The sequence below is a fragment of the Prionailurus viverrinus genome, chromosome C1, assembly GCF_022837055.1.
Source record: "Prionailurus viverrinus isolate Anna chromosome C1, UM_Priviv_1.0, whole genome shotgun sequence".
NCBI classification, from domain to species: domain Eukaryota; kingdom Metazoa; phylum Chordata; class Mammalia; order Carnivora; family Felidae; genus Prionailurus; species Prionailurus viverrinus.
Genome location: NC_062568.1, coordinates 85,478,666 through 85,504,332, shown reverse-complemented (window position 1 = coordinate 85,504,332; position 25,667 = coordinate 85,478,666). Strand labels below are relative to the sequence as shown.

The window sequence follows — 25,667 nt, the reverse complement described above, 5'->3', positions numbered from 1 at the left end:
GACAGTGGAAAAATAACCATTATAAGCTGTTTAGAATCTGCTGGAGTATATTTGCCATTTTCTAGCACTAGTAAAGCAAAACTTCAGCATGAAAAACATATGATATTGGTTGTCTAGCACGAGCATAGAAAAATACTTAGTTTCCTTTTATCAGATGTAAATATATACACATGATTTTCTGTCCTTACAGTATCCTTGCTAAAATAGGACATATTTCATGCAAAGTTACACCTTTTTGAATTCAGGATTTTCATTTTTTTTTACTCATTCTCAAGAAAGTCTGATTATCTTTCCATTCTATACTTCTAAATCTGGACTGCAGGCAATTAAAAATCCAAAGTCTTAATTTTCATAGAACATCCATAAGTTTGATTAAGTGATACTTTGTCAGGTAAGCAGGCTCGTGAAGAATCTACTAATGGCAAATTGTAGAAGGATAAATAAAATTTATGTCACATTGCCAGGGTAAGGAATAAGGCTTAGGGAATGGGAAAAATGTTACTTTTCAATGCTAAGCACAAGAGATACTGATGGAGATATTTAAATGTATACATTTATTCTCTGGTTCCCTGATCAAAGAATCCTTAATTTCATTCCAGTATCAACTAAAGTAATTAGAATATGGGGTAAAGGATGTCACACCCAATAAATTCAACATATGGTCATAAATTATCAGTACAATATGATTCTCAGAGAATAATGGCATCAAGGTGAAGATGCTACCAGATGTTCATCTTCATTGACTCCTAACATACTGAATGCTCAATGATTCTCAGCACTGAAGAGAGCAGAACTGAATAGAAAAAGAACAATAACAAAAAGAAAGCAATAGGATGGTCCTATTGTCAAGGAAACTTAAGCCCAAATGAGGGAATCACCCTTTATAATGAGTTCCATAGGAATGAAGTAATCCCTCTTTATTGCTCAGTTTGACCAGGATTGTGAATGGTATTAACCATATAAAAAGGATTCTGATACTAAATGGATATTGGCTGCGAAGTGGGAGTAGAAATTCCTGTTGGATCTTGATATAATAAACAGACAATTTGTGGAGAGGTTCAAAACCAAACAGGTGAATACAAAAAGTGGCCAAACACAGTAAAAGTAAACTTAGGTTCTGGGAGTGGAATGGAGTCTGACATGGGAAAACAGAATGGGAAAGCTAAGCCATTTGCTTCCAGAGAGGCTCAAAACAAAACAAACCAAACAAACAAACATCAGATTCAAAAGAAGAAAAAAATATAAAACTTTCATAGCCCCTTTGGCTGGCTCACTAGATACATAGGCCTGTGAGTTAGAGGCACTCAAGAAATATGTCCTATTTAAGAGACTGCAGAGACATGTGGTTACCCTGACAACAAAAGGCGTTGCTCATATTGTTGCACAAAGTGGAAGACACATTTTGACTGCTTTCTCCAGACAGACGATTTCATTCCTAATAAGCTCTCTAAATACAGAGCCAAAGTTTTGAGGCCTAAGGCATTCTTCCGTGTAGAGATATATTAGTCCAATGAATGAAACACTTAAATCTTACAGAAAAATTGGCAGCTTGATTGTAACAAAATTAGAGGTTACTACTTTAAACTACTAATCCTTTACAGCTGTGGATGGTAAGGTACTGTCACGATTCCAGCTTCAGTAAACTAAAGATTAGAAACCACAGTGGGCACGGGGGGTGGGGGAGGACGCCTGGGTAGCTCACTCTGTTGAACCTCTGACTCGATTTGGGCTCAGGCCATGATCTCATGGTTTGTAAGATCAAGCCCCGCATCTGGCTCTGTACTGACAGCATGGAGTCTGCTCTCTCCCTCCCTCTCTGCCCCTCCCCCAGCACTTGCACACACAGTCTTTCTGTCTCAAAATAAATAAATAAACATTAAAAAAAAGAAGTCACTGGAGACATCTGATTTAAATCAAGGAAAGAGGAAAACTTATGAAATGGGACTTCAAGCATTGGAACCACGGAAATACTGTCCTGTTTTTAAAAATTCCTATAGTTAGCAATACTTTAAGAAAATACAGTTAACACAAGGATAGATCACAGTAGTCACATATTTCATCTGTCTGTGATGTTTTCTTCTGAGAAAAGAAAATTGGGTTCATTTTACTAAAGTTAATTATCCTGTAATATAACTCTATTAAAACAAAGATGTAAAGCTGCTCTAGGTGTGTGTGTGTGTGTGGTGTTTAACATACTAAGTGAAAAGTGCCTTTACATTTTTGGTCCACAATATACAAATCAGATTAAATTCTCATAAGCCAGGATATAGCAGTAAAATAATGACTATGAAAATTCTAAACATTATTAAATTACATGGCTTAATACTATTATAAAATATGTGGATATATATTATTTCTATCTAGAAGCTCATAGCAATGGGGAAATCTAAAAGAACCAAAAAAAAGTTATATTTGGAGCTAGAATGTCTAAGAGTTCCAAAAACACGTCAGGAAGGAAATTCCTGGCTTCTATCTAAAATTTATTCTGAACAATAGATTTTTTCAATCTGAATAATTTTAAAGCTATATTATCTATATTAAGACTGTATCACCTTAAAAGGCACACTATAGGCACAAACTCCTACTGGGGGAAAAGGAACTAAATAAAAGTATGTAATTCTCAGACAATTTCCCAAAAGACGACATATGTCTTTGGATTATAGACTCAATATTGTATGTGACTTTATCTTTTTTTCTCTTTTTTTAGCATACTCAGTTTTCTTTATTCATCATTTACCACCCTCCTTCCAAAAAAAAAAAAAAGTACAAAACTGGCTCTCAAAACCTTCCACACACTATCAGGTAAACAAAAGATATGGGGGGCGCCTGGGTGGCGCAGTCGGTTAAGCGTCCGACTTCAGCCAGGTCACGATCTCGCCATCCGTGAGTTCGAGCCCCGCGTCAGGCTCTGGGCTGATGGCTCGGAGCCTGGAGCCTGTTTCCGATTCTGTGTCTCCCTCTCTCTCTGCCCCTCCCTGGTTCATGCTCTGTCTCTCTCTGTCCCAAAAATAAATAAATGTTGAAAAAAAATTAAAAAAAAATAAAAAAAAAAAAGATATGGAAGGCTAAAAAGCACATTAAATTTGGAATCAGAAACTTGGTGTAAAACCTAATCCTAGTTTCTCTCCAAATTCTGTGATATATAAAATAAAGGCTTCGGATTAGATGATCTGTAAAATTCTTCTGATTCTAAACATTGAATTATATAACAATCTAAAATATTTTTCATTCTAAGGACACCTGGGTGGCTCAGTCGGTTAAGCATCTAATTTCAGCTCAGGTCATGATATCACAGTTCATGAGTTTGACCCCCATGTTGGACTCTGTGCTGACAGCTCAGAGGCGGGAGCCTGCTTGGATTCTGTGTCTCCCTCTCTCTTTTCCCCTCCCCTACTTGTACTCTGGCTCTCTATCTCAAAAATAAATAAACATTAAAAAAAATTTTAAAGAAACGAAATATTATTCATTCTATATAAGCCTGCATTTTATATAGCTTTAAGGATGTATCTAATGCTAATTATGAATTTTCATGAATAGTATGTGAAAAATTTGTTAGTACTTATGGCACAATTTTGATATCATCCCCCTATGTGAATGACCTAGAATTAGGGAAGGAAGGTTTCTTCTGACGTTTACAATTTAAACAAGCATAACACTTGAGATAGAAAGCAGAGCTATCTGAAAGCAGAGATTGCAAAATTATAGATTGAGAACTAATTTTAAGTTCAGGTAAAAAAAACCTTTTAAGTAAATTTTAACTTTAAAATTAAGATACCACTTTAAAAATTCTAATTTGTTTTTCTTAAAAATTAAGTATATGTAAGATAGTCTATCAAAAGCAGGGCAATATTCCAGAATAGCAGTCAGTGAGCTGCTGACCCTTGATTTAATGGAATGTGGGACTCACCCAGGTCCCTAATGTTATGTAAAATCTGTTTCACTCATTTACCTTAGCCCTATAGCTGGTTTGCAACCCACCTGTACCTTAAAGAGACACAATAAATTGATGTTATTGGATAAATCATGTATCAATAAGAAAGGAGTTAAGACAGCAATAAACTCATAGAAAAAGAGTCACAGAAGCAAATGTTGATATGGTCTCCAGAATCATTAAGTAAACATCTTATGGATGAACAGTAATATTCAGTATATATATATACTGTGTGTGTGTGTGTGTGTATGCATATGTATACAATTATGTACAAACTGGGATCTTATAAAGACATCTGGTATAAATAATTTTTATAGCTCAACACCAAAAATCCAAATAATCCATTTAAAAAATGGGCAGAGGACATAGAATAGACAATTTTCCAAAGAAGATATACAGATGGCCAACAGACATATGAAAAGATGCTCAACACCACTAATCATCAGGAAAATGCAAAAATCACAATGAGTTGTCACTTCACATCTGTCAGGATGGCTAAAATAAAACACACACACACACACACACACAACAACAACAACAACAACAACAAGTGTTGGAGAGGACGTGAAGAAGAAGGAACCCTATTGTACTGTTGGTGGAAATGCAAACTGGTGCAGCCACTGTGGAAAACAGTATGGAGTTTCCTCAAAAAATTAAAAATAGAACGACCATATGATCCAGTAATTCCACTAGTGGGTATTTACCCAAATAAAACTAAAACACTAATTTTAAAAGATATATGTACCCCTATGTTTACAGCAGCATTATTATTTACAAAAGTCAAGATATGGAAGCAACTTAAATGTCCATCCATGGATGAATGGATAAAGAAGATGTGGTATGTATGTATGTGTGTATATATATATGTATATATATGTGTGTGTATATGTGTGTGTGTGTGTGTGTGTGTGTGTGTGTGTGTGTGTATAATGGAATATTAACCATGAAAAGAATGAAATCTTGCCATTTGTGACAACATGAATGGATCTAGAGGATATAATCCTAAGTGAAATAAGTCAGAGAAAAAATACCATATGATTTCCATTCATATGTAAAATTCAAGAAAAAAAAACAAATGAACAACAACAACAAGAGACAAAAGAAAAACTAGATTCTTAAATATAGACAACAAACTGGTGGATGCTAGAAGGGAAGTGGGTGGGAAGAAGTGATATAGACTAATCATATGATGAACACTGAGTAATGTATGAATTGTTGAATCATTATACTGTACACCTGAAACTAATATAACACTGCATGTTAACTATACTTGAATAAAAATACTGGGCTCTTATACTTCAATGTATCTCATACATCAGATAGATTCAGATTGCAAATATATATATGTGTGTGTGTGTGTGTGTGTGTGTGTGTGTGTGTAAATATACATGATACTAAGTTTTATATATCATTTTCCAGTCAGATTCATGAAATTTTCCTACTGTCTTATTACTCCCTAGAAAAACTAACAATTTGATTTCCAAGTCTAAATGGAACCTGGAATAAATAAATGAGGTCACCTTGTAGGATACTTCCTGGGCATTCAACTGACATTCTTTAGATGATAATCAATCTTTCTGTGAGCCTGTCCTTTCAAACAGTACAAGTTGGTTCAATTTTGGAAGACCTGAAAATACATTATGTATGCCAAGATCTTGCCTAAGCAAGACCAATGTTAATATAATGAAAGTGATGTCTTCTTAATAAAGGAGCTTTCGTTCACCAGGATAATTAAGGAAGGCAGAAGAAAGAGCATGCTTCAAGATTCTGAAATGAAGTTGCAATCCTGGAAATTAAGTATGGTATATTTACAGCCAGAAAAAATGTGTGTTTGAGGGTGTATGTTCGTAGGTGTGTAAGGAAATGGAAAGGGTGTGGTATAAGATGAGAATGGATACCGTGCAGAGGCTAATAAACCAATGATTTTTATTTTTTTTTTAAGTTTATTTATTTTTGAGAGAGAAAGAGAGAGAGGGAGGGAGCGAGCAAGCCAGCATGAGTGGGGGAGGGGCAGGGGGTGCAGAGCATTTGAAGCAGGCTCTTCGCTGACTGCAGAGAACTCAAAGCGGGACTCAAACTCATGAACCGTGAGATCATGACCTGAGGTGAAGTTGGGTGCTTAACAACTGAGCCACCCAGGGCCCCTAAACCAATGATTTTTCAATGGAAATCCACTGGAAGGATTGAAGTGGGGAGATATGATTATATTAATGTTTTAAGATTATTTTGGCTATGGGGTGGAGAATCGCTTAGGACTGGGGACCAGAAATGGATATAGGATAATCAGAGGAGGTTTACTCAATGGGCCTCAGAAAGGAGAATGTGGAATCATAATCTAAATTTTTGTGAGACAAAAGTAGATAAAAATGGGATATATCTAGAGATAAAAATATTTGATCTTGGGATGAATACTGAGGATGAGAAGAAAAACTTGTAAAGTATAACTTTCAAGATCAATATACTATTCCAATGTATACCAAATATTTTCAAGTAATTTATTGCTTGTAACCTCTTAAAAAATTATGTAACTGCTTTAGGACAGGCTCTGTTCTAGATGTTAGAATTACATATAGTAGTGGCCAAAACAGCAAAAATATCTGCCATGGGAATTTACTTCTAGCAAGTTAAGGTACAGAGTAGATAATAAACATAATACATGAGTAAATAATACAGCAGTTTATCAAAAATATGCACTATGAGAATGGAAAAACAAAAAAAGAGTACGGTGTTGAGGATCCAGAATGGGGGGACAATAGATTGCAACTATCAGTATATCATGTATTCAGAAGATGATATTTGAGCAAATTCATGAAGGAATTCAGGAATTGAGCCATATAGGATATCTGGCTGAAGAACATTTAGACCAAGAGAACATTCCAGAAAAGGCCTTACATTAATAGGTACTGATGGATTTTATAAATACCAAATACCAAAGCATCCCTGGAGAAGAGTGAGTAAGGGAAAAGTTAATAGGAAATGAAGTCAGAGAAGTAACAGGAGACTAGATCTCTTAAACCCTTGTAAGATATTGTGAGCAATTTATCTTTTGCAATGGGGGGGCATTAGGTATCTTTGATTAGAGATGTCATGTGATCTAATTTGTGTCTTAGAAGGAGAATTCTGGCGACTGTGTGGTGAGTGAGAAGAAAAGCAAGACCAGTTAAGAGTCTATTGCACTAAATCAGAAGAAAGATGATAAGTGGTTCAAAAGTAGGTACTTGCAGTCAAGCTGACATTAGGTAGTTAGCTCCTAGACAGAAGTTACATATGATTGCCTGATTTTGGAATTATGAGAGAAGAAGGATCAATATTGACTCCAAAAGTTTTACTCTGAGAATCTGCAAAATGGATGTGCCATTAAATGAGATTGGGGAAGCAGTTTTTGTGAATTATGAGAGATTTATTTTTAGGCATGCTACTTTGGGAACATTTTTTAAAATCCAAAAGAAAAAGCAAAGTAAGTAGTTGAACAAAACCTGATATCAATTTGGTAATTGTTAGCATGTGGATATGTGTTAAACCATGACACTATATAAAATCTGTAAGGAAGTGCAGAAAGGTAGCAAGAAGAGATCAAGGTTGGGGCCTATAGGTATTCTAATATTAAGAGAGAAGGGAAAATAAGATAAAATAATAAAAGGATAACTATGTTGATGATTCATCTTACAATCATTTTGTATTTCAGCATTATTATTACATAAAATGAGGTAACAAACAAAAAATCTACCTAAAGTTTAATTGGAGAGACTGATATTATTAAGATGTAGAAAAAGGTTTCTCAACTACTGATATTTTAGTCAGAATAATTCCATGTTGTGAGAGACTAGCCTATGTAGAGTGTTAAGCAGCCTCCCTGACCTCTACCGTATTCACATGATGCCAGCAGTACTCCTCAGTTGGGACAATAAAAAATATCTCCAGACATTGCCAAATGTCCCCTGGGGTGGGAGATCATCCCCATTTGAGGACCACTGATGCAGAACCACGGACTGTTCTCTGATGTCTGCTTCCTCTATGACTTTCAGCATTTGTCAACGTCTTTAATTAATATCTGTCACAAAACTTACTGAATACTTCTTTGTCCTCATTTACTTGATCTTTGGCAGTGCTAGAAATATAATTGCAATCTCCTTCTCAAAATACTCTCTTCTCTTAGTTTCTGTGTCTCTACATTCTCTTGTATTCTCCTAATACACTTCACACTCACTGTCATCATTTTAATCTGCCTTCAGAGCTTGGTTCTGAGTGCTTCTTTACTTCACCTGTACTCTCTTCCTGGTTCTAGATATCTCCCCTATTCTTCTATTTCTGAAGGTATATCTCCAGTCCAGAGACTAAGATCAAGACTTGAATACATCACTGTCTATTTGGCAACTCACTTGGGTCTCTTACAGCCTCTCACTTAGATCTCATGACTAAAACTGAACCCATAGTTTACCATTTTCACAATCCATCAATTTGTAAAATCTAGGTCTTGAGTCCTTCCTATCCTCATTTTCTACATTCATTCTATCTGCAAACATTGTTAGTTAAACTACTCACCTCCTTCCATTTTGAGACTATAATACTGCAACCTACCACTATTTGTGTACCAGGTTGGAGCACAATCCTCCTATGTGGTCTCTTTCTGTTCCACCTTTTCCCCCACCAAATCCATCCTGTACATAAAAGTGAAATAGTTGTCTTAGACATAAATGACATTACTTCCTCCTCATCTTTTAGGTCTTATCTCAAATCTCCTCTCTTCAAATGGGCCTTTATTGATCACCCTATCCAAAGAAGACTTAGAATATCTGAGTTTTTCTTTCTTGGTCCATTCTGCATTTCCTGCAATATAATTTTCAAAATTGGAAGTTTTGGCATTTATTTATTTATGAGTTCACTTGACTTTGTCTTTGCTCCCCAGAATATAAGCTTTATGAAAATAAGACTCTGTTATCATTTTACATCCCAGGAATGAACACCAAACCTAACAAACAGAACTCCTTAAATAAAGCTTTGGGTATGGAGAAAACTGGACTGGTTCACTTTAAAATGCTATACAATATATTCAATAATAGCCTCAGAATTATTAATTGTGGAATCATGTTTTATATAGTCCTTACAAAATTTATATTCAGTAAAATTTTGAGTATTGATTACAACTGTTACAGAACCATTTAACTCTACTCAGTACGTATTGCTAAGTGTCTGTCTTATGCAATCAACAATAATCAAGCCACAAAATGGCAATAATTTACTGGTTTGATAGTTTTAGATTTCTTCCAAAGTAATAATAAATGATTGTAATTGTTAACTGTTTGAATAAACTCAGATGGCTTGAAAAGTATTCTTGCCAAGTGAATAGACAATTTCACGATAGAGTTTATAATAATACAAGTTTATAATAATAAAGAAAATAAATTAAAAAATGAAAAAAAAAACTATCAATTTCTACTAGTATTCCAAGGTCCTAAAACAAGACTTTGAAGTTTGCTGAAATATGTACACACATACACACACATACACTTATGTGTGGGTACATATGCACACCTAATGCACACCTAATGTGTGTGCGTGTGTGTGTGTGTCTATGTGTCTATGTGTGTGTGATGTACACACAAACCCATATATTGGGTTTGAGGTTTACAGCTACAACTCCAGTTAAAAATTGAAAGCTATTGGGGCATTTGGGTGGCTCAGTCATTTGAGCGTCCGACTTCGGCTCAGGTCATGATCTCTCTGTCCGTGAGTTCGAGCCCCGCGTCTGGCTGTGTACTGACAGCTCAGAGCCTGGAGCCTGTTTCAGATTCTGTGTCTCCCTCTCGCTCTGCCTCTCCCTCTTTCTCTGTCAAAAATAAACATTAAAAAAAATAAAAAAAATTGAAACCTATTGGGGTACCTGGGTATCTCAGTCAGTTAAATGTCCAACTTCGGCTCAGGTCATGATCTCACAGTTCGTGAGTTCCAGCCCCACATGGGGCTGTCTGCTCTCAGCACAGAGCATGCTGTGGATCCTCTATCTCCCTCTCTCTCTCTGAACCTCCCCCACTTGTGCTCTCAATCTCTCTCAAAAATAAACATTAAAAAAATTGAAACCTATGAAATAAAACTTAGTTGGATATTTTCTTAAAAGCTTTCAGGAAAAAATAATTGTTTAATCAACTTGTTGAGGAAAAGATATGATTATTAATGAATAAAAGTGTAAGCATGTTCATTCTGAACATCCTCCTCTGCCACAATAAAGAATATGCCCAAAATGGTATCTCATATTCATTTCTCAAAAATCAGGTAAATCAGATAAACCATTTGTTTTGCTCAGGAATATTTAGCTCTTTAATGGTAAAAATTGAATCTGTATTTTTAAAATAATTTGCATTTTTCCAAACATTGACCTACTTTACAGTGCTTGTCATTCTGTACTTTGCTGTACAGCATTTCATACTAGAAATGATAAATTGCCAGAAAGTATGTACAATTGTTGCATAATGCTATCATATTCTGTTCTGACTACTAAAATTTAAATTCAGAAATCTCATTATGCTTTACATATAGATTGAATCATGTCAGCCTTTTAAGTTTTAAATTATTTAATTTTCTTAAAGGAAAAAAAATCCATCCATTTTGTATAGCCCAGGGGGCTAGAAAATCATAAGCATTTCTATCTATAAATAACTTAGCCTGCATTTGAAATTTAAATTTATAATCATAATTAGTATTCAAGCCATTTTCACAGATTACAGAAGACTATTCCCTTCACGACTTCCAAAAAAAGATCGTATTGAAAATTACCTTCCTTTGGAATGGACTTCAGTTAACATTTAGTTGTCTGAGTAAGTCTTCTTTTGATTTCTGATACAACTATTTTCCTACACTTTACTAGGATGGAAATATTCCAATATTTTTAGTAACTATAAATATGCTTTCAAGACATCCTACTATCACACGGCTAACTTCTTCCATTTGGTTCACTGATAAAGCAGTTTTAAGTAAAAATCCATAGTTTCATTTTTGTATTTTGCTTTCTTTCACCTATGGATTCAGAGATAGAAACCAATATTCCATATTCAGATTTAGGAAAAATCTTGAGTTTCATTTTCCAAAGAGTGGGCAATTCTCAGGTCAGTATCATTTCTTATTTGCATAAAAACTTAGAAGATGAAATATATTTCATGCTCATTAAATTATTGGATGACTAGCTGGAGAATGATTAAAAAACAAAATAAAAAAGCAGATACATGGCAGAGTAATTCAGAGGGGTGAAACATCAAATCTTTATACATAAGCTGAATTTCAGAGGAATAAATACAAATTGTCCAAGTAAACAACTAGATAGACATAAACTATACCATACATTTTTTTGGAAAGCATATATATTTACTATCTGGAAGAGACTTTAGAAATTTCCTACTTTGATATGATAGTTGTTTTTCGAATAAGTAAGTAGAGACTAAGAGATGTAACAGTTAACTCAAGTTAAACTCTAAATTTGGTCACAATATAGCTGAATGGGCATAGAGGAGTCATTTAATCATTTGAGAATTCACATTATTCATTAAATTAAGATGTTAAGTCTCTTCAGGGCATCTGCCTGGCTCAGTAGGTTAAGTATTGACTTCGGTTCAGGTCATGATCTCACTGTTACTGAGTTTGAGCCCCTCATCGGGCTTTGTGCTGACAGCTTGGAGCCTGGAGCCTGCTTTTGATTCTGTGTCTCCCTTTCTCTCTGCCCCTCCGCCACTCAACTCTGTCTCTGTCTCTCTCTCTTACAAATAAATAACCAGTAAAAAAAAAAAAGATGTTAAGTCTCTTGGCTTTGAGAAGATGGCAGAATTTCCTGCATCCCTCAAACACAGCAGTATTGAGGCCAGAACCCTTGGAATGAGAGAAATAGAGGCTTCAGAGTGACAAAAAATCTCTACAGGTAGAAAGAGACAGCTTGGGTGGACAGAGGTGCATGTATGCAAATTGGGAGAGATAAAACGGGCTGTGTAGGCCCAAAGTGGGGAACCCCTTTGGTGGAGAAACAAAAGGAAGAGAGAGGCTGTGGAAGCGTGGCACTGTATTTGGACAAGAGGAAAACCTCTCTGTACCAGAGATTGGGGAATGAGAAATATTAAGAGAGCCAGTTTCTACTTTGCAAATAGCCTTAGAAGCTAATGATTGGAGTTTTCAGGGTTGTGTGAGTTTCTCTGGACCACAGCCAGCATGTATTTGTGCCTTGTGGAGTGGGGAACTGGCCCCAGGGCACAAAAGTAATCTCGGGGATGTACTGGGAGAGAACAGTCCCTCCATTAAGTACTGTGGGAAGTGGGTAGATTACCCGCCCCCCCCCCCCCCCCCCGGGACAAAAGACCCTGCAAGCACCAGCCAGAGGCCCTTTGTCAACTGGGCAGAGTGGCGGTACTCCAGAACCAGGTCCCTGCAGAGCAGGGTCCTTTAAGACATCAGGTTTTGAATCCCAGCTGAGCACCTAGGAGGTGTGGGAGAATGTGGAGCAGGGCAAGCAGGCCCCCAGGCTACTCTGTGAGGGCTGCCTAAACAGCTTGGTTTGAGACACCCAGTCCAGAGAAGAGAGATTGGGGTGTCTCCATTTTTGTCCCCATTATCAACATAGTGGGGCTTCAGGAAACAGGACAGTGGCCCCCAGTGGAGGTGGCACCCATTTACACCAAACCCTGTGCCAAGTAACTGCTTATCTACCAGAATGGGACTGACACTGACCAAACCAGACAGCCTCTCCTCCAGACCAGCACAGACAGCACAGTCACTGGTTTCCAGACACCAACGGACAACTGTCCTGAGGTTTTGTATGATGTCTGTTTTTTTTTAATTTCTAAATTATTATTATTTATATTTCCTTTTTCTTTTTACTCTATTTCTCTTTTCCCTTCTTTTTCTTTCTACTCTCTATTTCTTCCTCCTTTGGAATGAGTCTCAGTTTCTGATTTGATTTTTGGTCAATTCTTATTTCATATATATATATATATATATATATATATATATATATATATAATTTTCATTCTTTGTTTCTCTGTTCTGGTTGTCTGTTTAATCAGGCACTTTTACTCTATTCTTTTTATACCTTTTCTGTATCTCCTTCTTTATATTCCTCTCTCTCTCTCTGGATGAAGCCTTATAGTTTCTTTGATTCTCTGCCTGGTCTTTTTTTCCACCCCTGTCATTTCTCTCTTTGTGTGGGATAAGGTTTCTTCTCCCACTTTTCTCCTTTCTTCCAGGGTTACTTCAATGAACAAATCAAAGCACACGTGGCAGAAGGTCCAGTCCACCACTACGAGCAGTGAGATAAATCAACCAAAGATTCAACAACAGAGTGCATGCAACCACTCCAAAAACACTGAAATGCCAGGCTCTGGACAGTGTGTGACCCCTTTTTAATATAGTAGTACTCACAGGTACAGGACACATAACAAACTATTAAAACGCATAAAAGATAAAAAACTAACCAAAATGATGAAATGGAAAAATTCTCTTAAAAATAAATTTCAGGAAGAAATGACAGCTAGAGAATTGCTCAAAACAGATATAAACAATATATATGAACAAGAATTTAGAATAATAGCCATATGACTAATAGCTGGGCTTGAAAAAAAGCATAGAAGATAGCAGAGAATCTATTGCTACAGAGATCAAGGACCTAAAAAATAGTTATGATGAATTAAGAAATGTTATAAATGACATGCAAAATGAACTAGATGCAGTGGTGGAAGAAGCAGAGGAGAGAATAGGTGAAACAGAATAAAATTATGGAAAATGATGAAGCTGAGAAAAAGAGGGAAAGGAAATTACTAGACCACAAGGGGAGAGTTAGAGATCTAAATGATTCAATGAAAGAAAATAATATCCATATCATAGGAGTTACAGAAGAAGAAGAGAGAGAAAGGGACAGAAGGATTATTTGAACAAATTATAGCTGAGAGCTTCCCTAATCTGGGGAAGTATGCGGACATCCAAGTCCAGGAGGCACAGAGAACTCCCTTAAAAATCAACATAAACAGGTCAACACCATGAAATTTCATAGTGAAATTGGAAAAATACAAAGATGAAGAGAGAATTCTGAAAGCAGGTAGGGACAATGTGCCTTAACCTACAAGGGTAAACACATAAGGGTAGTAGTAGACCTGTCTACTAAAACTTAGCAAGACAGAAGGGAGTGGCATGAAATACTCAATGTGCTGAATAGGAAAAAAAATGCAGCCAAGAATCCTTTATCCAGAAGGCTGTCATTCAGAACAGAAGGAGAGATAAAGGCTTTCCCAGACAAACAAAATCTAAAGGAGTTCATGACCACTAAACCAGCCATGTAGGAGATCCTAAGGAGTATTCTGTGAGTGGAAAGCAGCAAAGACTACAAAGGACCAGAGGCATCACCTCAAGCATGAAACCTATAGATAACACAATGACACTAAATCCATATCTTTTAATAATCACTCTGAATGGAAATGGACTAAATGCCCCAATCAAAAAATACAGGGTATCAGAATGGATTAAAAAAAAACCAGCAGCCATCTATATGCTGCCTACAAGAGACTCATTTTATTATTTAAAAAAAAATAAGGTTTATTTATTTTTTGAGAGAGAGAGAGGCAGTGCTTGAGCAGAGAAGGGTCAGAGAGAGAGGAGACACAGAATCCAAAGCAGGCTCCAGGCTCTGAGCTGTCAGCACGAAGCCTGATGCGGGGCTTGAAATCACGAACTGTGAGATCATGACCCGAGCCAAAGTCAGACACTTAACCAACTGAGCCACCCAGCCGCCCATACAAGAGACTCATTTTAGACATGAGGAGCCTTGCAGATTGAAAGTGAGGGGATGGAGAACCATCTATCATGCTACTGGATGTCAAAAGAAAGCTGCAGTAGCTATACTTATATCAGACACATTAGATTTTTAAAATAAACACTGCAACAAGAGATGAAGAAGGGCATTATATTATAATTAAGGGGTCTATCATTCAAGTAGAACTAACAGGTGTAAATTTTTATGCCCCCAACGTGGAGGAACCCAAATATATAAATCAATTTATCACAAACATAAATAAATGTATAGATAGCAATACTGTGATTGTAGGGGACTTTAATACTCCACTTACAACAATGGACAGATCATCTAGGCAGAAAATCAGTAAGAAAACAGTGGCTCTGAATGACATACTAGACCAGATGGACTTAACAGATATATTCAAGACTTTTTATCCAAAAGCAGCAGAATACACATTCTTCTCTAGTGCATATGGAACATTCTCCAAAATAAATCACATACTGGGTCACAAAACAGCCTTCAACAAATATAAAAGGATTGAGATCCTACAATGCATATTTTCAGATCACAATACTATGAAACTTGAAATCAACCACAAGAGAAATTTTGGAAAGCCTCCAAATACATGGAGGTTATAGAACATCCTACTAAAGAATGAATGGGTCAACCAGTAAATTAAAGAAGAAATTAAAAAAAAATGTGGAAGCAAATGAAAATGAAAACATGACAGTCCAGACACTTTGGGATGAAGCAAAGGTAGTCCTAAGAGGAAAATACATTGCAATCCAGGCCTATTTCAAGAAACAAGAAAGTTCCCAAATACAGAACCTAACCTCATACCTAAAGGAATTAGAAACACATCAGCAAAGAAAGCCCAAAGCCATCAGAAGAAGAGAAAAAGTAAAGATTAGAGCAGAAATAAACAATATAGAATCCCCCCCCAAAAAAAGAAAAAAAAATAACAGTAAAATAGATCAATGAATCTAAGAGCTGGTTTCTTGAAAGAACAAACAACATTAATAAACCTTGAGCCAGACTTCTCAAAAAGAGGACCCAAATAGATAAAATCACAAATGAAAGAAGAGAGATCACAAAAAATCCCTCAGAAATACAAGCAATTATCAGATAATACTATGAAAAATTCTATGCCAACAAACTGGACAACCTGGAAGAAATGGGAAAATTCCTAGACACCCACACACTAACAAGACTCAAACAGGAAGAAACAGAAAAGTTGAACAGACCTATAACCAACAAAGAAATTGAGTTGGTTATCAAAATCTCCCAACAAATAAGAGTCAGGGGCCAGATGGCTTCTCAGGGGAATTCTACTAGACATTTAAGGCAGAGTTAAGGGGCGCCTGGGTGGCGCAGTCAGTTAAGCGTCCGACTTCAGCCAGGTCACGATCTCGCGGTCCCTGAGTTCGAGCCCCGCGTTGGGCTCTGGGCTGATGGCTCTGAGCCTGGAGCCTGTTTCCGATTCTGTGTCTCCCTCTCTCTCTGCCCCTCCCCCGTTCATGCTCTGTCTCTCTCTGTCCCAAAAATAAATAAACGTTGAAAAAAAAAATTAAAAAAAAAAAAGCAGAGTTAATACCTATTCTTCTAGGCTGTTTCAAAAAAAAAAAAAAAAAAGAAAAAAAAAAAAGGAAGGAAGGCTTCTGGACTCATTCTCTGAAGCCAGTATTACCTTGATTCTCAAACCAAAGACTCCACTAAAAAGGAGAGTTAGAGGCCAATATCCCTCATGAACATGGATATAAAAAATTCTCAACAAGATACCAGCAAATCAAATATAGCAGTATATGAAAAGAATTATTCACCATGATCAAGCCCAATCCTGGCTGCAGAGCTGGTTCAATATTTACAAATCAATCAACATGATACATCACAGTAACAGAAGAAAGGATAAGAACCACATGACCCTTTCAATAGATGGAGAAAAGCACTGGACAAAATACAGCATCTATTCTTAATAAAAACTCTCCAGAAAGTCAGGATAGAAGGAACATAACCTTACATCAAAAAAGACATCTATGAAAGGCCCACAGGTAATATCATCATAAATGGGGAAAAACTGAGAGCTTTCCCTCTGAGATTAGGAACATGACAGTGATGTCCACTCTCACCACTGTTGTTTAATATAGTGTTGGAAGTCCTAGGCTCTGCAATCAGACAACAAAATGAAATAAAAAGCATCCAAACTGGCAAAGAAAGAAGTCAAACATTCACTTTTCACAGATGACATGATACTCTACACAGAAAACCTGAATGACTCCACCAAAAAACTGCTAGAACTAATACATGAATTCAGCAAGTAGCAAGATATAATATCAACAGAAAGAAATCGGTTGCATTTCTACACACCAATAATGAAGCAACAGAAAGAGATATCAAGAAATCAATCCGATTTACAACTGCACAAAGAACCATAATATACCTAGGAATAAATCTAACCAAAGTGAAAAGATTTGTATGTTGAAAAGTATAGAAAACTAATGAATAAATTGAAGAAGACACAAAAAAATGGAAAAACATTCCATGCTCATGGATTGGAATAACAAAAACTGTTAAAATGTCAGTACTACCCAAAGCAATCTACACCTTCAATGCAATCCCAATCAAAATAGAACCAGCATTCTTCACAGAGCTAGAAGAAACAATCTAAAATTTGTATAGAACCACAAAAGACCCCAAAATGCCAAAGTTATGTTGAAAAAGAAAACCAAAGCTGGAGGTATCACAATCCCAGACTTTAGTCTGTACTACAAAGCTGTAATCATCAAGACAGTCTGGTACCGGAACAAAAACAGACACATAGACCAATAGAATAGATTAGAGAACCCAGAAATGGACCCACAAATGTATGACCAACTAATCTTTGACAAAGCAGGAAAGAGTATCCAATGGAAAAAAGTCTCTTCAGCAAATGGTGCTGGGAGAGCTGGGCGGCAACAAGCAGAAGAATGAAACTGTGCCACTTGCTTAAACCATACACGAAAATAAATTCAAAATGGATGAAAGACCTAAAAGTGAGACAGGAAATCATCAAAATCTTAGAGGAGAAAACAGGCAACAACTTCTTTGATCTTGGCTACAGCAAGTTCTCACTTGACATGTCTCCAAAGGCAAGAGAAATAATGCAAAAATGAACCATTGAGACCTCATCAAGATAAAAAGCTTCTGCACAGCAAAGGAAACAATCAACAAAAGTAAAAGGCAACCAACAGAATGGGAAAAGATATTTGCAAATGATGTATCCGATAAAGGGGTAGTATCAAAAATCTAAAAAGAACTTACCAAACTCAACACCCAAAAACCAAATAATCCAGTAAAGAAATGGGCAAAAGGCATGAATAGACACTTTTTCCAAAGAAGACATCCAGATGGCTAACAGACACATGAAAAGATGCTCAACATCTCTCATGATCAGGGAAATACAATTCAAAACCACATTGAGATACCACCTCACACTGGTTAAGTGGCTAACTATAACAACTCAGGGAACAGCAGATGTTGGCAAGGATGTGGAGAAAGGGGAACACACTTTCTCTGTTGGTGGGAATGCAAACTGGTGCAACCACTCTGGAAAACAGTGTGAGGTTCCTCAAAAAATTAAAAACAGAATTACGCTATGACCCAGCGATTATACTACTACATATTTATTCAAAGGATACAGGGATGCTGCTTTGAAGGGGCACATGCACCCCAGCATTTACAGTGGCATATCAACAATAGCCAAAGTATGGAAAGAGCCCAAATGTCCATCCATTAATGAATGGATAAAGAAAATGTGGTGTGTGTATGTATGTATATATATACATGGAATACAACTTGGCAGTGAAAAAGAATGAATTTGCAACAACATGGATGGAACTGGAGGAGGGTATTATGCTAAATGAAATAAGTCAGAGAAAGGCAGATATCATATGTTTTTACTCATTTGTGGAATTTGAGAAACTTAACAGAAAACGATAGGGGAAGGGAAGGAAAAATAAGTTGCAAACAGAGAGGGAGGCAAACCATAAGAGACTCTTAAATTTTTTTTTTCAACGTTTTTAATTATTTTTGGGACAGAGAGAGACAGAGCATGAACGGGGGAGGGGCAGAGAGAGAGGGAGACACAGAATTGGAAACAGGCTCCAGGCTCTGAACCATCAGCCCAGAGCCTGACGCGGGGCTCGAACTCAGGGACCGCGAGATCATGACCTGGCTGAAGTCGGACGCTTAACCGACTGCGCCACCCAGGCGCCCCCATAAGAGACCCTTAAACACAGAGACCAAATTGAGGGTTCATAGGGGGACAGTGTGTAGGGGTGGGGAAATGGGTGATGGACTTTGAGGAGGGCACTTGTTGGGATGAGCACTTGTTGGGATGTAAGTGATGAATCATAGGAATCTACTCCCAAAGCCAAGACTATACTGTATACACTGTATGTTAGGTAACTTGACAATAAATTATTAAAAAAGAAAGATGTTAAGAATGGACTTATTCCATATTTATAATATTGATCCATATTTATAATATTGAGGTATCAGGGTTACAAAAGAGATTTAGGAAGTGAAGTTAAAAGATTTCCCTCATCTGTATAGCCTTAAGTTTTGTTTTGTTTGCAGTGTGTTGGTTGGAATTTCTATGGAGTGCTCAATGTCTAGAACATGGCCCTAAAACTCATGGCTCAGAGGTTCCAATCTTCAAATCATGACATTTAATCAGCTATGATGGAATCCTAGAAAATGTACCTAGTAAATACTGTTAGCTGTGGGTAGGTCTGAAGAAAGAGAGAAAAACAAAGCCTAGATGATACAACACATGTAATCACTTCCATTAAAAGATAAAATGAGGTTTCACATCCTATGAGGAAAACGTTAATCAATAGCTTTACCATTAGTTACAAAAGATTCTATAGTGCAGTCATAAAATTAAAAATTAAAATATTAAAATATATACACATCAACATATAATATACATATAAAACACATATATTTATATATTTTTATGTTTAAGAATAAAATCTTAATTACCAAACAGTAATCAAATTTGGTTTCTGATCTACAATAAACTCTGCTTACTAGAAGACATTGACTATAATTAATCTCCCCAAGGACAAAACTAAAATAACTATCAAATAAGCTTTACTGAAAAAATTGTATCAAATTCAAGATATATTTTTAGAAAATAAAATTCAGACAAAAGTAAGTTACAAATAATTTTTCATGTGATAATATGCATCATAGAGAAAATTATCTTGTCAATTATCATCAACATCATGGTCATCATCGGCATCGTCATCATATTAATAGCAATCATCTATATAGTGCTTATTATGTGCCAAGAACTATTAACACTAACATAACACAGTACATGTGTGTATATGCATATATATATATATATATATATATATATATATATATATATATATTCCTCACTAAAACCTCATGAAATAGAGAGGGCAGAGAAGCTAAAAGGCTAATAAGCAATAAGAACAAAATTAAAACCCAGGCAGTGTAACTCCACAGTACATACTCTTTATCACTGCATTTTAATAAGAGATGAAATGGTACCATACATAGGAGCAATATTGTTGCAAATCAGATTTGTGTTTTATGGATACAGAAAGCTAAAACTAGTTAAGACTGACCAACTTTTGGCTGATAGCAAGTGAGTGAGCGAAGAAAGAGTGATCTAGTAAATTTCTTGGCTTTCTCCTAGAACTGTTCTTAATAGAACTAAAGGTGGTATATAAAACAGTGTTTTGGTGTGGAAGGAGTTGACGAAACAACTCTGATGTATATGGATTTTTACTCAAGTTAATTTAATCTAAGCTGAATTAGAAAGTTAATATGACTTCATTTAAAACCAGATTATTGTGATCTACCTGATAAAAATACCTTCCAAATTTCATTCAAATGGTATTCATGAAGTTCAAATTTTTATGGTAGACACCACTGTAAAAGATAGTAAAGTCTTCCAGATAGGTGCTTCTTATTCTTTTCAAATACAAAGCTTCAATTATATCCTACTGTTTTAGCACTTGACTTTTTGGTTGTATGGGAATGGGCCATGCCCCATAAAAATAAGTATTTATCTGTCAATTTTCTCCCAGGTTACTTCAAAATAGAAAATACACAGTAAATTGACATTCCCTAAAACAAACAAACAAAAAAAAGATAGTGTACAACCACAGATCTAAACAAATGTTCTAGTTTATTTTTTCTCAAAAGGAATACCACGATAATCAACATGTCCATCATATACCAGCAAAAAATATTGCTCTGTTTTGGATGTTCCCTGAAATATAGTTATCAAGAGTCAGAAGAAATGGTTACACAATTAGTTGATTTCTTGCCCTAGAAGAGAAGTATATTTCTGATATTGTTAAAAATGAAACAATATTCCCTGCATATTTTTGGCAGTTTATTTTCTAATGTGAAAAAGTAATGATTCCCAATCTCATCTCATGATGAAAAAAACTCACATCATAATATAATGTTAAATAATACAAAATATAAAATGCACTAGAAGTAACAGGTATTATTCATTACTATTCTCGTATAGCTAAAGCAAATGTATTAAAACAAAAACATAGTATCATACAATTAAATCATATGCAGCTGTGAGAATAAATGAGTAGGGAAATGTTTTATTTTTATACAGGGAGAATATTGGGAAAAATTATTGAATGTATTAGTTACCTCCTATAGTCAGATATTGTGATAGATAAAAAACAAAAACAAAAACAAGAAAAGCAGGAAGGTGGAAAGGTATGAGCCTTCAAATAGTCAATGTTATTTACTTACAATCAAGCCACTGTTTGCTTGCCTTTTTTCTCTGCCATGGATCCTTTTGTAGAAGATCCCGCCTGGATTAAACTGAGTACTCCAAATAATCATATCTCTTTGATAATATACATCCATCCCTGTTATCCTTGAATTATGTTCAATATGAGAAATTTGTTGATGATCACCACTGTAGTTGAATGGATATATAAAACCCAGGATATCAGTGTCATTAGCAATGTAGAGAACTTGATCTTCAGAGCCTGGAGATTATTATAATGAAATACAAAAATAAAGTAAATTTCAACTAAAGTAAAATCAATAATTGTACTTTTAAATTATCTTGAATTATTATTCTTAACACATTTTCTTGCTTAATAAAAATCAACCAACTTTATATCATGTTTTAGTCTTCATGACTTATTTCTAATACACACTAACCTACACACTTCTAAGAGTTATTGATGTCGGTTTTCTCAGGCAAAGCTTAGTCTGTGGCTAGAAATTAGGTGTTTGTAGTATATATCCTATTCATAAAGCGAGATTTCTATTTTATTAATTGCAATGCATTATGTTCTAATGCTTTGATTCTCAATATTCAGATGTTACATTGTGTACTCATTAAGCCTCAAACATTCCTGAGATTTTAGTTTATGCATCTGAGTTGCTTTAGGTTAAGAAATTAAAATTAAGAGGTAGAGAGTCTTCTTCTAATTCTTATGTATTTCTAATATTTTTAAATTTTTTATTATGATATCAGCATTTACTACATTAATGTGTCTAGAGTGTTGCTCGTGGGTCCTTATAGCTTGAAGTGTTGACAGCTACAATACGATACTAATGTCATTTGTATACTGAGACAAGTAAAAACCTAATGTGAATTCTGAACATATTAACTAAAATATTAATGAAACCATAAAGATTGAATTGCATATATACTATCTGCAAATTAAACAAACAATTAAGTATAGTTCAGCTCCACAGGTTCTCATTTGGTTATGTTAGCTATGTTATGGCAGGCATGGAAAGTAAGGATTCATATTTACATTTTACAGATGAGGAAATGAGGCTCAGCGAGTTTAATAACTTCCCTGATGCTACAGATTGCAAAGGAGGGGCAATACTAGGATCAAATTCAAGTACATCTACCTCTACAGCCAATCCACTATGTCATGTTGTTTTCCACTGATAATAACTGTCCTATGAACGTTGTCCAATTATGTACTACAACCAATAATATGTTACACTGTTATTTAGTAAAAACATAAGCATTAAAATCAATATCTAAAAAAGCTCCAAATACCTGACTTCACGTTTTAAAATTATAGTCTTAGGTAAAGGAGGTCTGAATTAAAGCATGATTTTATTTTAAAACCTTTTAAATTCTTACTCAAAATTCCATTCTCCTTATAATGCTAATTTTAACCTGTTATTTCATTGGTATAAAAATATTTCTCAAATACACTGAGAGCAGATGAAGAAAGATACTTTATATTCTATCACATCGGCTTTTAAACTTTTCCCTCCTTTTGAACAGATTTTTCAAACATGAAGTGATCTTAACAGTAACCATGTATTTGACAGTTATGTCTAAAACCTATCCCAGATTAGATTAATTAAGAATGATAACTAATCACCTGGGCAAATAGGTCAGTATTAAAGAGATTTATTTATATTTTCAGGCATTAAGGCTAAAATATAACATGAAATGTTGTTTTCCCCATAAGATCTTAAAGCAGTTGTAACAGCATTTGAAATAATTGTTAAAACCTTACCTTTTGCTATGCAGGTGTTGTTCCTTTCCTGAAAATTCTGGTCACACACACATTTATATGACCCTTCCACATTTATACATTGGTGGGAACATGTGCCAAACACCAAACATTCATTAAGGTCTAGAAGAGAAGAGCTCTAAATAGCATCATCATACTCCCAAAGAGACTCCCATTCTTTCCACATTTCAAAAAAGACAAGTTTATTTTTCTTCCTTCAACTGTTTTATTGCTATTTCTTTTATCGTCTTTTAAAAAATCTCAAGTCTGTGACTTGCTGTGTCATATTTTCTGGCCATAACAATTATTTTTTCATAATAGTTTCACTATAATAACTCATCAAGTGTTTGTTGATTGCTTTTTAAACCAAAACATTGAAATACCTCTTCAAACTTCCTTAGTATTTTCATTCACTCAAACAAACAAACAAACAAACACTTCTTTAGGTTTCCTTTTAATCAGGTAACTGATTACCTATGTCCATACCTTTGTACATATCATATAATGTCCCATAATGCTCTTGCCCACCTTCACACAGAGAATTTATACTCATCTCTCAAGATCCACCTGAAGTAAAACCTTCATTGTTCTCCACCACGGGATGGTAGTGACTATCCATCCCATAGTTTCTCCACCGTATCTCTCTTACAGCCCTGTATATACTACATTTCATATATGTGGTCATATATTCATATCCCCTACTTGACTGTCAGTACCTTGAGGGTTTAAATTATTATTCATTTATTTTATTCCCTTCATTTTACACAATTCTTGGCAAAAAGTGAAGATATAGCTACACTTTGTAACACACTTCTGGCTTCAAAAATACGATGTGATGATGTTACCAGAAGGGCTATGTAAAATAAACAACAACAAAACTATGAATGTCTATAAGTAAATAAATATACATACGCCATAAGTAATAAATAAATAAATCACAGGCAATATTCTGTGGCTTAACACATGCCTCTAATCTTAATGGCTTAAGCAGGGCCAGCAATGACATCAGGTTATTCTGGTGAATTACTGCTTTCTCAGCATAATTCCTCTGCTTCTTATATCATGTATAGTTGCCCTAATTATGTAATAAATCTGTGAGATAAATCCTTCTTTTGAATTAGAAAATTCAAGATTAAGCTCAGCAATAATAATTATCTTTCATTTAACTCTCAACTGTGTTCCAAAGCCTCAGTGGTAGAGATCAGGACTTTCCCACAAACACTTGCAAATCACAGTGTAAGGCTTTCTGATGCTGTTGTCTCTACTGTGATACTTTGCCCAAGGTGAACTTAAGTACTTTCACAACAGTTCATTTCTGTGTTGGATTGAAACGTAGGGTAAAGAGATGAAAACTGTATTGTTAGTGAATATTGTACCAGGGATAAGGCAAAGTATATCTTATCAGCATTTAGCCATCAAAAAAGCATTACAATAAATGTACTTGATTTGACACCTGTAACTTTGAACAGGATGTTATTTGATTTTTTGGTTTCCCTTTGATGTGGATTCAAAATCCCTCCCATGGTCTCATATTGGCCAGAATCACCATTTTCTCCTTGTCTCTCATCTCTATACTAATGTCAGGGTGTCGTCTGGTTGGCTCAGTTGGTAAAGCATGTGACTCTTGATCTCAGGGTTGTGATTCCACGTTGCACAGAGAGATTACTTAAAAATACACATATATTTTTAGTATATATGCATATACTAATGTCTGTACTGTGAACTTGTGAAGGGAGAGGAAGAATCTCACACATGTCGTGTACCTAGAACAGTGCCTGGCACATAGTAACTATTAATCCATTTCTACTTCTCTTCTGTTATTTTCTTTAATTTGTCTTCCCTTTATGTATTCTAATTAAAGTGTTTTGACTCTAACATCAAATAGTGATTTCTTATTCTCTTTTTGAGCTATATAGGAAGAACACAAACACATTTGAATTCTTTGAATTATGAATCAAAGTAATGTCTTTCCCTTCCTCCGTACCAAATCAAATTGCTTTTCCTTACCATCAAAACTTCATTTAGTAAAGATACAAATTTTATTGGAGTTCAGAAGTTGCTAATTTGCACAACAAAAATACTGGATTTGTAGCAACTTAAAATGAAGAGTATAGTTGAAGCTTATAGCTTGCAAAGAATATAATTAAAAATAAAGAAACTTTTGAGAATGGGAGTTTTAAATTTAGTAAGTATATACAGAAATAGAGCCCATTATTCACAAATAAATGTTAGAAAATTAATGTTATTTGAAATGAAAATCTTGAAGAGGGTGTGTGTGTGCGCACGTTTATATACAATTGATACAAAGTGTCTGGGGGAAAATAAATAATATAGTCTTGAGAAATAATTTGTTTTTTTTTATTAAAATAGAGAAAACCTAGGCTGTCAGTTTTCAGTGTTAACATGTTAATGGAGAAATAAAATGTCA

At 35.3% G+C, this 25,667-nt stretch overlaps 1 protein-coding gene across 1 annotated transcript in view; it reads right to left on the bottom strand.

Annotated features, from left to right (window-relative positions):
- The window catches only part of LRP1B (LDL receptor related protein 1B), a 1,903,200-nt gene that overhangs the window by 118,591 nt on the left and 1,758,942 nt on the right, over positions 1-25,667 (bottom strand). Inside the window, exons 76-77 of the mRNA XM_047873645.1 lie at positions 23,243-23,362; positions 21,489-21,730 (exon numbers count right to left, since the gene is read on the bottom strand). Of these exons, the coding sequence (XP_047729601.1) occupies positions 21,489-21,730; positions 23,243-23,362 (362 nt within the window). The remainder of the gene's footprint in view (positions 1-21,488; positions 21,731-23,242; positions 23,363-25,667) is intronic.